The sequence below is a fragment of the Crocodylus porosus genome, unplaced genomic scaffold (assembly GCF_001723895.1).
Source record: "Crocodylus porosus isolate Cpor-Errol unplaced genomic scaffold, CroPor_comp1, whole genome shotgun sequence".
Lineage (NCBI taxonomy): Eukaryota > Metazoa > Chordata > Crocodylia > Crocodylidae > Crocodylus > Crocodylus porosus.
The window spans coordinates 48793540-48807577 of NW_017728907.1; the positions used below are offsets into that span (position 1 = coordinate 48793540).

The 14038-nt window shown below is 45.7% G+C and overlaps 1 protein-coding gene across 1 annotated transcript in view; it reads right to left on the reverse strand.

Annotated features, from left to right (window-relative positions):
• PDZK1IP1 (PDZK1 interacting protein 1) overlaps positions 1-10879 on the reverse strand; it is a 28159-nt gene extending 17280 nt beyond the window's left edge. The window contains exon 1 of the mRNA XM_019531381.1: positions 10672-10879. Within this exon, the coding sequence (XP_019386926.1) occupies positions 10672-10738 (67 nt within the window). The 5' untranslated portion in view covers positions 10739-10879. The remainder of the gene's footprint in view (positions 1-10671) is intronic.
• Positions 10880-14038: the final 3159 nt, after the last annotated feature.

Here is a 14038-nt window from a genome sequence, read left to right on the forward strand (position 1 = left end):
TCCGACCCGACCAGCTATGAAACTATGAAAGAATGAGGTGTTCTGCACCCCCATTCCACAGATGGGAAACTGAGGCACAGGGCAATGATGTGAGACAAAGAACTGAACTCACACTCCCCAAACCCAAAGCTGATGGGTCAATGGTCCACCCAAGCCTGGGTGGTCCACTGGGCTAGCATAAGGCAAGGCAAGCCAGTGTCTGCAGCCAACGGCACAGAAGAGACAGCGATGTAGCATCTGACCCTTTGACTCCCCAGCTCGAATGTCCCCCTCCCCACTTCCATCAGGGTCAGCTCTAAACGACGTCTAAGCCTCGTGCCTGGACCCACAATGATACCCCATAACAGCTGTCAACTTGGCGCACCCACACCGCCCAGCTTAGAGCTCATCTCAACCTGTGGTTTATATCCTCACCAGCTCACCTGCTCCCCAAAACGGTCCTTCCTTCAGCGTTTGCTGGCCTGGTTTCTGTGTTTCCTCCCGTTTTTGGTGAGGCATTGGCTGCCACTCAGCGGAGCAGGGGACAATTGGTAGTGGCTTGATGTCAGCGTCAAGGGTCACTGCAGCCTCTGCACTACCAGTCCCTCCTCATCCCGACGAGCCCATTGCCCTCGCCGGGCCAAAACCCTCCACCTCGATGCCTTGAGTCCGCCTCCTTTATCCTCCCATAACTGCCTTGTCTTTTCCACTAGAAGACATGCATTGACCTGGAAATATTTCCAAGGGCTTCGGCCCAACAGCTGCTTTTCCTGGAAGCACTCAAGTTTTCTTGCCAGCTTCCTCCCTGGGGCATCTCTTATCTTACGCCAGAGACACAGCCCTCTCCCCTCAGCACAAGAAATCCAGGGGGTGCTTGGCACAGCGTGTTTCCCCATCAGGATGGTCTTCATTCCAGGGCTGGGGAGGGCAGATTATGACCATGCTGGCATGATGCACAGTGATGTGATAAAACCAGGAAAACGCAAAGCTGCAGATAGCAGAAATCCTCAGGCACGAAACACAGGCAGCAACTGCGGAGGCAGAGTCTATGCACAGCTGTTGCTGTTCCCTGCAGGGGCTGATGCCTTTGCTTTGTGTGCTTTGGGGAGCCAATGCAACTGCTAAGTTAGTCTAGCAATCTTCCGCGAGTCACTAGGAGGGGATAAATTTGGCACCTTTAACTCAAATCTGTTACCCCTGCTACCAAAGTAACTCCAATAGCAGGTCATAGCAGTTCGCTCTGAGCCAAATGAACGGGTGGCGGTGACACAGCTCCAGCATTTGGCCTTGTGGAGAGCAGCCTGAAGACGAGAAACGTCCTGCTGAATTTCCATCCCAAATCATGGGGCATGTCAAATAATCCCCTCTTGCATATTGGAACCGCGCCATTACACATCTAATCCCCTGATCAGCACACTCTGTTGCAGCTTGGATCTGCAAAAGCAGGATTTGCCTGGGCGATATGACAGGCTGGCTGGAAAATTAGGCTCAAAGCATTTAAAATTCTCCCATTAGTCTTCATGGGCGGTTAATACAGAACTGCAGACGTTATGCACTAACTTTTTCATTGCATGGGGAAAGAAAATGTACTTCTGGAGGGTAGCTAGACTGGTCCAGCAGCCTTTCCAGTTGCATAAAACAGCTTCCCTTGGGAAGAGAGATGGACTCAAGCCAGAACTCCAGATCTAAAAACCCTTTCACAGATTAAATCCAAATTGGAATCCGCACTTCACACGGCAAATGGGACATCCATACAAGACCCATGAGTCAGCCACCCACAGCAGCTGCTGTCACTGCAGTTGGGGCTTACTCTCGGTTCAAATCCCTGCTTATTATTCTCCGGCCTCGCTGCTTAGGTGGGAATCGTCACCGTTAACGCGCGGGCCTGCTGCAACAGAAAGAGAGAGAGGATTTCCCGGGCCATCCAAACTATGCATGACTCCTTTTCTAAACTGATTTGAGCTCTATATTAAAACTAGTTAAAAGATCTTTTCTTCCTGTTAATCCTATTGGAAACCTGCTCACAGCTTCACTCTCCTATTGTTTCAGACCCTCCTTCGACTGCCCCATGTGTTCATGTGCCAACATTATGAGCAGAGTGACTTCAGCTTAAAGGTTAAATATGCTCAGCTCATAAATAAAGACAGACAAGGTTCTTTGGGTAAATGTGATATCTTTTAGTAGACCGAATAAATACTTGGAAAAATTGTTCTTCCCAAGCTTTCAGGCACAAGCCCCCTCCTTCAGGCATAAGGACGAGTGCTGGTGGTGGTCTACTCTCTAGGGTCAATAGAAAATTAAGGCCAATATGCAAAAAGCAGGTCTGTGAAAATGGAAATGCATGGCAGGGAAGCTCAGAGGGGAGAGGAGTTAGTGGGAGTGAGACAGGTGCAGGTAGGTGGGGGGAAAATGGAAGAGGGGAATGTCCACCGTGATACAATGCCCAATGACCTGTGGGTGCACACCTCTCACAAAATAACCACTCTCTCTCCAATCTCTCGTTCTGACCCTCAGAGGGAATTTATAAAATACCTTTCTGTGAACTTCACTTCACAAATCTACCAGACACAAAAATCCATGGACTAAATATAGACATTGGATTTATGGCACATTATAACCTGACTGCCGTTCGATAACCCCATTTACCAGCTACATTTTATCCGGGTTGATATTCCCCTCCTCTGTTTCTCCCCCTATCTACCTGTCTCACACCCATTAACTCCTCTCCCCTCTGATCTCTCCTGTCATGCATTTGTATTGTCACAGACCTGCATTTTGCATATTGGCTTAAGCTTCTCTTCAGCCCTAGCGAGTAGACCAACACCAACAAGACTCTCCCCTATGCCTGAAGAAGGGTGCTTGTGCCTGAAAGCTTGCAAAGAACACTTTTTTCCAACTAGTCAATTGGTCTAATAAAGGATATCACATTTACCCAGATAACTTTGTCTGCCTGTGTCCTTAGACCAACGTGGCTGCAACCAACTCCCCCTAAATGTGCTGGTTGTAGCCATGGTGGTCTAAGGGCATGGGCCAGGGGCAGGTAACAATTTCAGGTGGAGGGCTGCTTACTGAACTTTGGCAAGCCATTACAGGCAGCCAAGGGCAGATAAATATTCATTTTCTAAATTTTTTAGGGGCCCTATGGGCTGCATACAATGGCCTGGAGGGCCGCATCTAGCCCACGGGCCACATTTTGCCCACCCCAACATAGGCAGACCCCCGATTTGTATTTATATGAGCAACCGTATCCCTTCTTGATCTCCATTTTGCTCCTCTGGTCTCCTCTCATACAACATACTCCCCATCCCCGTGATCATCCCAGCAAGCCCTAATCCAATACCTGTCCCAGAGCGAGCTCATCCTTCCTGAACTTGGATGTCTGCAATGCCACGCAGCGCTCCAGCTGAGGACTCAGCCATGTCTTGCGCAACGACGTTCATTCGTCCTCCCTCTCCCCTGCAAACCTGACTCATAATCTCTTTCATAAACCACGACTGTCAGTAATGGCCTTCATAATCTCTTTCATTGACTGAACCAGCCAGTGATGTCAGTCCCAGGACCACAGGGGTTTTCCAGGTTATGACATCCCCAGCAATGCAAATCAGTCTTTGTTTCTTAGTCTTAATGTGCCTTCTGACTTGGGACTGGGTGTGGAGCAGGGCTGGGAGGTGCCCAGGAGAAATCCCCCAGCCTGGGTGGATGTACTCCATGTCCTCAACCTAACAGAGTAGATGCTCTGGGATCACGCAGGCACCGCACCCAGCGGTGGAGGTGGGACACGGTACAGGCCACGGCCAGTTAACACAAACATCACAGCCATCCTTTGATGTCTGCCTCAGGTGTCTCAGTAACTCAGTATCAGCCACAAGTGCACGGCAGCTCATTTTGCAGGGGAGGCACCACGGTCATGATTTTTGGCTCAGGTGGTTTTACATAGCAGGCAGGGGAGGACCCCTTCTTCCCAGCCTTCACGTTGCAGTGTGAGCGGGCACCCCTGCGAGAGTCTACTATACCCTCCCAATGGGAGGATCTGGGCTACACAACTGATGGTGATGGGGAATTGCTCTCAGGCTTTCCCTCTAGCTTGCTCCTTCAGCCTTTAGGCTTGGGGCAAGGGAGAACAGGGGGCATCTGATCCCTAATACCTTGGGGCTTGCATGCAGGATGCCTGCCATGAATTTGGGAGTATCTGATGCCCCAGACTGAGGAGTCTAGAGGGAGGAGGCTTGCCGGTGGTAGCACCACACAGACTTGAATGACTTATCAGTCTATAGAATTGGGAATTGATTTGGCCTGACACACAGAATTAAAAAGAAGAAGGAAAAAAGCAGGGATACTCCCTCAGCCGGCCCACTCTTCACTGACATAAAGCATCATGGCATGTGAAATGGGTTTCAGCGATTCATGATATCATGGCCTTATAGGATAGGGCCCTAGGTTGGTACCCGGGGGACCAGGATTCACTTCCTTCCTCTGCTACTGTTTCATGCCCTTGGGCAAGTCATTCACTACGTTTCCCTAGGCATCGACTCTCCACGTATAAAACGGAGATGATAATCCCATTGCCTGGGTTGCCTAGGTAGATGGACAATAAACTCCATAGGCGAGGATACTTCACTCTGTTTATGGAAAGTCCATTATAGCCAGGGCACCCGTGTCAGTCCTTGGAGGTGTTTAAGCCCCGGGTAGACAAAGCCCTGGCTGGGATGATGCAGTTGGGGCTGGTCCTGCTCGGAGCAGGGGGCTGGGCTAGAGGTGACCTCCTGAGCTCCCTTCCACCGTCATTGTCTGTGATTCTATGAATACAAATAGTACCCTGCCTGCTTTTTCTTTTAGGAGCCAGTTTACAATTTGCCTGGAAAACACACTTCCCAAAAAAAAAAATTAACAATACTTCATTTTTATGGAGCATTTCCCAAACATTCATCGACCTGAAAGAGAGATTCACAATGCAGACTCCTTCTGACAGGTGAAGAAGCTGATGCAGAAGGACTATGTTCGGTGCAGGACAGAGCTAGCCTTAAGGAAACCTTAGGTCTCAGGCCTTTCTTTTGACCACATTCATAGACACTGACCCAGGAAAACATTTTCTTAAGCACACGCTTAAGTGCAGTTCGCAAGATCATTGTTTGAATGGAGGCCTCAGTTATTAGCTTGCAATAACGTATCCCTTTCTAACAGGTCCTTTTTTCTCGTTGTGACTTCCGCTGTTACTTCTGTCTTATTTACTTCTGTTGACAGCCAAAATCGGAGTCAAAAGACTGTTTGCACAAAAATAAAACGTGCAGATGCACAAGCCTCCCATCAGCTCCCGCTCCTTTGCAGACTGCTTTGCCTTGGGTGGGGATGTGTGGGTAGAGGTTGGACATGTCCCATTAGCAAGAACATTAGATCTTGGCACCAGTAACAAATGCCTCCCTCCTGGCTCCAGATAGCACTGATTTGGAGCCCTTTGAAAAATCTAATTAGCCAAGACTGAAAGGCGAGTCCTTCTTGTAATTGAATCAAATGCTCTTAGTTAGTGGGTGGTTTGTGGGGAAAGATCTGTAAACAAAACCCAGAGGCCCAGATCTTCATCTGCTGCAAATTGGCACGGCAATTGAAATCAATGGAGCAACACATGCTTAAATCTGTTCCAGGAGGCATGTTCATAGACACGGTGTACCTACAGCTCCTTGGACCGCACTGGAACGCTGCTAATTTACTAGCAATTTGCTCACGTTGGAGAGAGAGAAAGGTACAGAAATATCTTTTTTTTTTTTGCAAAAATAAAAAATAAAAAAATAAAATCATGACTAATCCGTGGACTATAAGTTGTAGCATATCTTTATTAGATGCAATAAATATGCACTGCAGAAATTAGCGGCAAGGAGTTTTGCAGGTGATAGCTTTTGCTGGATCAGCGGCGTGGTTAGGATGAATTTAAAGACAAGGTTTTGAATATAACCTTGGGGATTATAAGATGTGGTCATCTGACCTTGGTCCTCTTTCCTGCCGGGGGCAGGGGGTCGGACACGATGATCCTTCGTGGTCTCTTCCTACTCTACAGTCTATGAATCTGTGAATGCAGTGCTGTCTTCTTCGGATCTCCGGCTCCAGATAAGGACCACAGCTATGCAGGGGAACCTCAGAAAACCTGATGAGACATCTTCTTTACTTAATCTACCCTGGAAAGGGATGCATTTAAATTTAGGACATCCTTATTTATGCTACTACAGTAAGAGATATGAACCTTGGAGACATGCTTTGTTACTATGCAGCAGACTCTGACCTGACAAGTGCACTGTATCTGAAAGCATCTCTCTTTCCCAACTGTGCTGTTGGTCCAATAAAATGTAACACCCACAAAAATCTTTGCTTCTCACATATTTCCTAGCCCATCATGACTGCAGCACCACTTCAACACTCACTGCTACATAAATGGATAGTTATAAAGCAGGGGCATCTATAATCATCTACGAACTAGCTTCACTATTGCCAACCATCTCAACTGTTCTCTGAGCCTCCCTATCTCTTGCCTTTCCCTTTTAAGCACCAAATCCTTAATTCATTTTAGTAGCAGAAGATCTCAGTGGCCATTTCAAAGAAAAACCAAAAAAATCAGTGAGTTCTAAACTGTTCTGGTCGTGGAGAAATGCTGGGCAACGAGAAGCAAGTGTGATCCTAACTGACCGCATACCTGGAGGCAAATATAAAGAACCTCAGACACATCTTTCTATTCAACTCTCCTGGGGTTTTTTCTTAGGCAATCTCATGAATGGTGGCATGGAGGACCGAATTTGGGTATTTGAAAAGTGCAAGACTGCTGGTTTAGGTCTTGTAAACCTACCCAGAATGCCGCAGGGAGTGCACACAGCAAAACACTTCCAGTCCGAACTCAGCACAAGCCAAAGTGAGGACAAGTTACTTGTTTACCGAGAGATCCGTGGACCAAAACCACCTCCTAAGGAATGCAAATGCTTGCCCAACTTTAAACCCTAGCGACGCCCCAGCTGTTCCAATGGGTTGCTTTCTTTGCTTAATGATTAAGGAGCGACCCAGGGATACATGTACCAACACACTCATCTGACCCTGGCACTCTTTCCTGCCCAGAGCAGGGGGTCGGACTCGATGATCTAATAGGTCCCTTCTGACCCTAACATCTGTGAATTTACCCAGGGGTGCCCTGGGCACCTGAGAACACAATATAGTGAGACATAGTTAGCCAAAGTCTGAAGTCAAGCGGAAGGCTATAGATTTGCACCTTATAGACTAACCAAAATAGCTGAGAGAGATAGATAGATAGATACACACACACACACACACACACACACACACACACACACACACACACACACACACACACACACACACACACACACACACACACACACACACACACAGAGATAGATAGATAGATAAGGCTTATATATATAAGGCTATAGATTTGCACCTTATAGACTAAGCAAAATAGATAATTAATTTTATATATATAAGCAAGCTTTCATGGATTGAAGATGATGAAAGCTTGTGCTATATGTAGAGGCAGACAAAACTCTTGGGCTAGAGGCGATATCTTTTATTATTGCCTCTAGCCCAAGACTTTTGTCTGCCTCTGCTTTTTAGACCAACGTGGCTACAAGCTATATCCCTGTGCTTTATGTATGTATGAGTGTGTGTGTGTGTGTGTGTGTGTGTGTGTGTGTACACATACATACTATGGTTAATTTGTAAGGTACAAATTTACCCTGGCTTCTGCAACTGAATACAATACCACCATGAGCAATGCACTCTACTATCTGTTGTATACAAGTGTGCCCACACTTATACCTGTGGGCTTACGGAGGCGCAGCTGCAGGCAGTGTTAAATGTGAAGAATGTGTTAGTTAAATAAACTGAAAGTTTGGATTGTTTTTTCTACCATTGTCTGTTGTCTTTGCTAGATGTATTTCCTTATCCTTTTTCCTGATGAGTCAGTATTTATGATGTCTACTGGTTTTGCTGTGAGCAAATGTGTTATTTAATTAAGCCTGAAATTTGGGCTGTTTCTTCCACCATTGTCTCTGCCAGATGTATTTCCTCATCCTTTTTCCAGGTGTTGGGGGGGAAGGGGGAAGGGCGCATTTGTGGTGTCTAGCGGTTCATGATATTCAGAAACACCCTTGCTGCAGTTTAAGGTCAAATTTGGGCATAAATTCAGCAATGCTGAAATCATGTAAAGTGTTCCTATGATACAGCGTGGCCCACAAGGCAAAAACCTCCTCAGAGCAGCTGTCCTCATGAAGTTCCCACGAATTTGGGCCTCACATTTGCTCCAGCAGCTGTTTTCATGAGATTTTGGCAACTTTCTAACCTCGGCTGGAATATAAGGGCCTTCTGGCTTTGAATCCAACGTGGAATAATCAAAAGGCGGGTTAGGATCTGAGGGCTTCAATCTGAACTGAGCGTTCGCAAGAGCTCGGACGCAAGGGGTCTGTCTTGGCTCACTTGGAACAAAATCCAAACGGACTAGAAACAGAGCGCCAAGTTGTGACCCACAAAGAGGCATCAAAATGTCAAGTATGAAGAGAAGAGCATGCTTCAAGCCATCATATAGGCGCTGCAGCTAGTAACTGCATACACCAAACTGAGCAAGCCGTGCACTCACTGACATCTGATCCTATCCAAATTAATTCACCCCCCCTCCACCTTGCCCAAAAGTGCACTGTGACCACTTTCTGGGTCACTTATACTTTCAAGCCAATGTCCATGTTTCTACTTTGGACGTATAAAGCCAAGACGCACTTTAGCAGCCCTAAATTCCCCAGAATCCTTTGCCTCAGATGGTGCAACGGAGCTGGGATATGACACGAGGGGCGGTACGTTACTAAGTGGGACGGGAGGGAATCGGGAAGGACTTGTAAGTCGGTGGTTATGAGTCAGGGGGCTAGTTTGTTGGTAAAGGATCCCAGCTTTGCCACATGCTTCTTCCTTAGTTTGACCACCCAAAGGGGCTAGCTATTGGCTGTGGCGGGGTGGCAATCCATGTATTTAAGATGGGTGCAAATCAGAGTGCCTCCAATGAATCCTTACAGATGCCATGAGCCATCACATACACATTAATTACCTCTTGTCTTCCGTTCCAGGAAGCAGAACAAAGTTACCAGAAATTTCATAACCCATCATTTTCTTGGAACAGCCCCACCAAGGTGGATTTTCCTTTATGACCTGCCAGTTTTTAATTAATAGCCTCAGAGCAATCATTCCAGGCCAAAAGAAACAATGCTGAGTAAAGCCGGTGCCGGCAAATGTGGATGAATGCCTCTGCATGTGCAAAACTGCCAATCCAGGCTGTTCCTGGGCATGTTGTTCCCTGATTTATGCACGTTACCTCCCATCTGAGCACATACACGTTTTAACTTGGGGTGGGGGGGAAGGAGCTGATCTATCATTCTGGGGCACATCTAGCTTTGACAACTGTCTGCGTGGGCATCGGTCAGACCTACAGAAATGCAAAACTCTCAGACTCTTGGTTCAGAGATGATAACTTTTATTAGACCAACTAGGAAATTGCAAATAAAATGATCTTTCTTTGCATTTCTTTTTGTCTCAGCCCAACACGGCTACCAAATACAGCCCTTGGTCATACCTGGAAACTGAGGCACAGCTCTTTTCATTCAAGTCAAGGGCAAGTCACTTTTGACTTTTACAAGTTGCAGGATGAGATCAAAATTCAGGCTGAAAGAAAATCCCTTGCAGTTGAATTCTCAGAAGGGGCAAAGCTTTGAACAAAGACATTGGAAAACAATGAAGAATAGGACCTCACAACACGGCGGGAGGAGAGGGTTGGGGAGAGAGAGAAGAAATAGCTGGATTTTGATGCAATCAGATTCATTTTAATTTCTCGTGATAAAGTTTTATAATACTGGTAAGTGTCCTGCCATATCCCCCATAACATTAATGATATCATAGTATCATGAAACCCCTGCTAATAAGTCAGGTTTTGGATGAGAGGCGAGGGTTTTTTTTTTGCCATATCCTTTATTGGAACAACTGTACAGTCCACAAGAAGTTAGACAAGCTTTTGGGCACAAACTGCCCTTCTTCAGGTCTCCAAAAGTCAGCTTTTTGGAGGCTTTTTGTGGAGGAGACTCAACATAGCGGAATAAGATTTCATATGAATCAATTAGATCTCCTTGCCCTCATCCCAGAGCAGCTAGGAAGCTCAGTGCTGTCTTTGCCAGGAAAAAAGGTGCATTTTTTTACATTGAATGAGCTTTTATTGTTGCAAAGTCCTGATGGAGATAAAGCACTAGTTTCCACCTCAATGTAACTGGTTGAAATAAAACCCAAAATGGGAAGTGTAAGTGCTATCCTTAACAGCCATCGTGCCAGTAAAAAAACCCAAACCTGTACTTTGTCTTACAGCAAGAACAGACACGAGTCCTTTCTGTTTTGCAGTGCAAACCAAATGCAGGGCTGGCTAATTGCCTTGCCCTACTCCCCACCATTCATTCAACAGGTAAGGACATTCAACAAAGCATCTTGCGAAGACTCATCATTATTTTTTTTTTTCAATAGGAAATTTCCTTGAACTGCTTTTTGGGGTTGTTTTCCTCCTTTGCCGCAAAGAGCAAGCAGCCTCTTAATGAAGCACCACTTCCACTCACCGTCATAAACTTATAAGAAGTAACCAACTCTAGGTAGAAACATGCAGTAACAAATCACACTTACTTCCTTGGCAATTCACGGGCTCCAGCACAATTAATAGGCACAAGACAGCAACCTGCAGGGTATGCATGGCCGGAGAGAAGTTGTCTGCCTGGTCAGCGCTGTGAATTCTTGCGCTGCGAGCTCTGCCTCTTCTCAGGAGCCTCTGCAAGAGCTAACCCTGAAACCTGAACGCCCAGAGTACACCTGAGCACGCCCTCCTCCCAAAGCAATGAGCTGGGTAAATGATCAAACCTATTAAGAAGTGAGTGGATGTTCACACATGGCTATTGAAATGAAGTTGACCTAATAAATCAGAATAAGGAGGTTGCATTTGCATCTCATTTACATACTTGCTTCCCCTTTGGTGCAAATGACTGATGCCTAGGATTGTTTAGGGAGTTTGCAGAAATGCCGTTTGGAGTCACTGACAATTGCTTGGAGGGAAGCCAGACAAGACAATAACCACTTTAATGGACTTTGGAAGAAGAGTATGGGGAAGTGATACCGTGATCGACAAAACCTCTTTTAAAAAGAGCGCCAGGGTTTTGGCAGACAAGCTTCTGCGGGTGAATCTGATCTCTTTTATTAGACCAACTCAAATACCTGGTGAAATTCTTCTTTGCAAGCTTTTGGGTATAAATACCCTTTGCCAGCACCAGGGCTTAAGATATTCATAGGAAATCCGATAATGCAGCAGCCCAGAAATATGAACATGATGGCAAATCCATAAGTTAAAGGGGACAGCGAAAGACCCCAAAATGCAGGTCTTGTAAAACTAGGGCTTGAATCTCTGACCAACAAAAATAATTCTGGGCATAACACAATCTACTTGGCAGCATTTAGGCCTCTTCCCTGTGATGAACAGAGTCAAAACCACTCAAGTGCAAGTCACAGACCCTAAACAACTAGCAGTGACTTTTTTTTTTGCTAAATCAGTGTCTTTTTTAGCTAAATAGGTAATGCTTATACCATACAAGCATACATAGAATCTGAATTTCAGGTGCCGGTAGCATGTAAAACAGTGATAAACATGCAGTTTGAGGAAGCTATAAAGCTGCAGAAGGATGTAGCCACTAAAGATCCAATTAAAGCTACTTTAAAAAAAAAAACCCCCAGCGAATAAATATTCTCTGACAACGGTTGCAATCCAGACATTTCAGCAGTGTCCTGCTGCTATCTTGTGATCTCTAGGAGGTAATGCTACCTAGCACACCTTGTGTGTTACTGGGACACAAACCGTATGTAACAACAAAGTGAGCATGATCAGAAATAAAAGTGAAACAGCTGAGTCTGGTGCCCTGAAGAGAAATGAGGGGGGAAAAATAGGGAAAAGCTAAATGCAGTAGATAAGCAGAATAAATAGTGGGAAGAGCCGTTTTCAGTTCAGTTAGCAGAGGTGATCGTAAGAACATAAGAAATGTTTCAGGAATGTATGATTAGTCACCAGAGCGCGTACTGACTCTCTGCGGTCATCTCATCCAACACCCTTGACGCCTTGACGCCCACCTTGCTGGGGTCATCTCATCCCAGCTGTCTTTCCTGCCCACGTGCAGGGGGGCTGGACCCGATGATGTGTAAGGTCCCTTTCAGCCCCTAACATCTGTGAAACCCTGAAGGCACATCCCTGACTACCCCCCCCTTGTCTAACATGGACATCAACACTTCCAATGATGATGATGCCTCAGCCTCTCTAGGTGAAATCTTTCCCAGTGCTGACCTAGCCTCCAAGTTAGGAAATTATTCCTAATATCCAACTTCAATTTTCAATTTCAATTTCCAACTTTCAAGTATTGAAATTCAAGCCCATTACTTTGCGTTCTGTCCCCTGTGGACCCAGGATCACCATCCTCTATAAGAAACGTTTCTCATAATAGAAGATGGTTATGAAATCCCAATTTTCTCTTCCCCGGACCAAATAATCCCAGTTCTGCCAACTGTTCCTGGTATGTCATGCTTTGTAGGCCTATAACCATGTCTGCTGCTCTCCTCTGGATCCTTTCCAAACTTGTCCAGTGAAAGTTAGCTTTGACTTGGCCATGTGCAAGGCAGCACATAAACCTGCTTAGCAACAGCACCCAAACCTGCTGGGCTGAGTTGGTTGCGTTCCAGTTTTGTTTAGCAGGTCACCCATAAACTCACTGCCATGAATGTCTAGAACAGAAGACTCTTGCCATAAGATCAAAGGCTGTGATGGAGCCTATGGAAAGACATTTGTCATCCTACCATCTACCCTTTGAAGCCTGAGAGCTTATAGGCCACTTTAGCCAGAAGATATGAAGATACAGGTGAGCATTTCATCTCATTGCCCATGAAGAGATTCTGATGTCATCCGCACACATTGAAAAATAAGCAGTGCCAGGTGGGATCAGCCCGAAGGTCATCCGGTCCCAAATCCTGTTTCCAGGTGTTTTACAAGCAGATGAAAATAGCCTTGGAGATGCAGAACTCTCCTCCCCTTCATCATCCTGTCCTAACCTCTAGTATTTAAAGACAAGCTTAACCCTGTCTGATATCACTTCCAAACTGTTGTTTGCACTAACTCACCCCATATTCAGGGAAAGGACTAAGAGACAATGGGTTTTAAGGGAGATGATGATTTGCGGACGGGTGCGCGGGAGCGCCATTGCACGAGTGTGAGTATTGCAATGGGTGTGCAGGTTCCTATGGTGGGTTAAGGAGGCAATGATCAGTGTCTAAGAGGGGTGTGTGTGTGTGTAACCTTGATAGACACACACACAAACATATATTACTGTGTGTGTGTGTGTGTGTGTGTGTGGTGTGTGTGTGTGTGTATATATATATGTATGTATATGTATATGTATATATATATGTATATGTATGTATGTGTGCGTGTATATATGTGTGTGTATATAGATAGATAGATATATTACCAAAAAGCCCCTCTAAGAATCAGAATGATCTAAACTCCCTTTTAACTGAACAGCAACACTTTGTTTCAGCTAAACTGTAATTGCCGGCCCTGTGTACCATACTCCTGAAGCTTTATCTAATGCAGCATTGTATCTCTACTCTGAAGCCCGATACGGTTTTGTATCTTGTGCTTATTGCAGTGGTTTTCAACCTTTCTTCATTTGTGGACCCCTAAAAAATTTGGAATGGAGGTGTGGACTTCTTTGGGAATTTTGAATGGAGATGCGGAGCCTTCGAATTGTAAGCATGGGTGTTCACATACTTTTGATTGCTTATAGTCATCTTTTGTGGACCCCTTAGACATAGTCGCAGACCACTGCTTGAAAACCACTGGCATATTGGTCTAGTATACTGTTCTCTTTACACTGTTTGGCGCAGTGATGCCCAACTCATCTGACCCAGAAGGTAGGAGGCATGGCACAGGGTCAGTCCACATACCCAATCTGGTATCATAGTA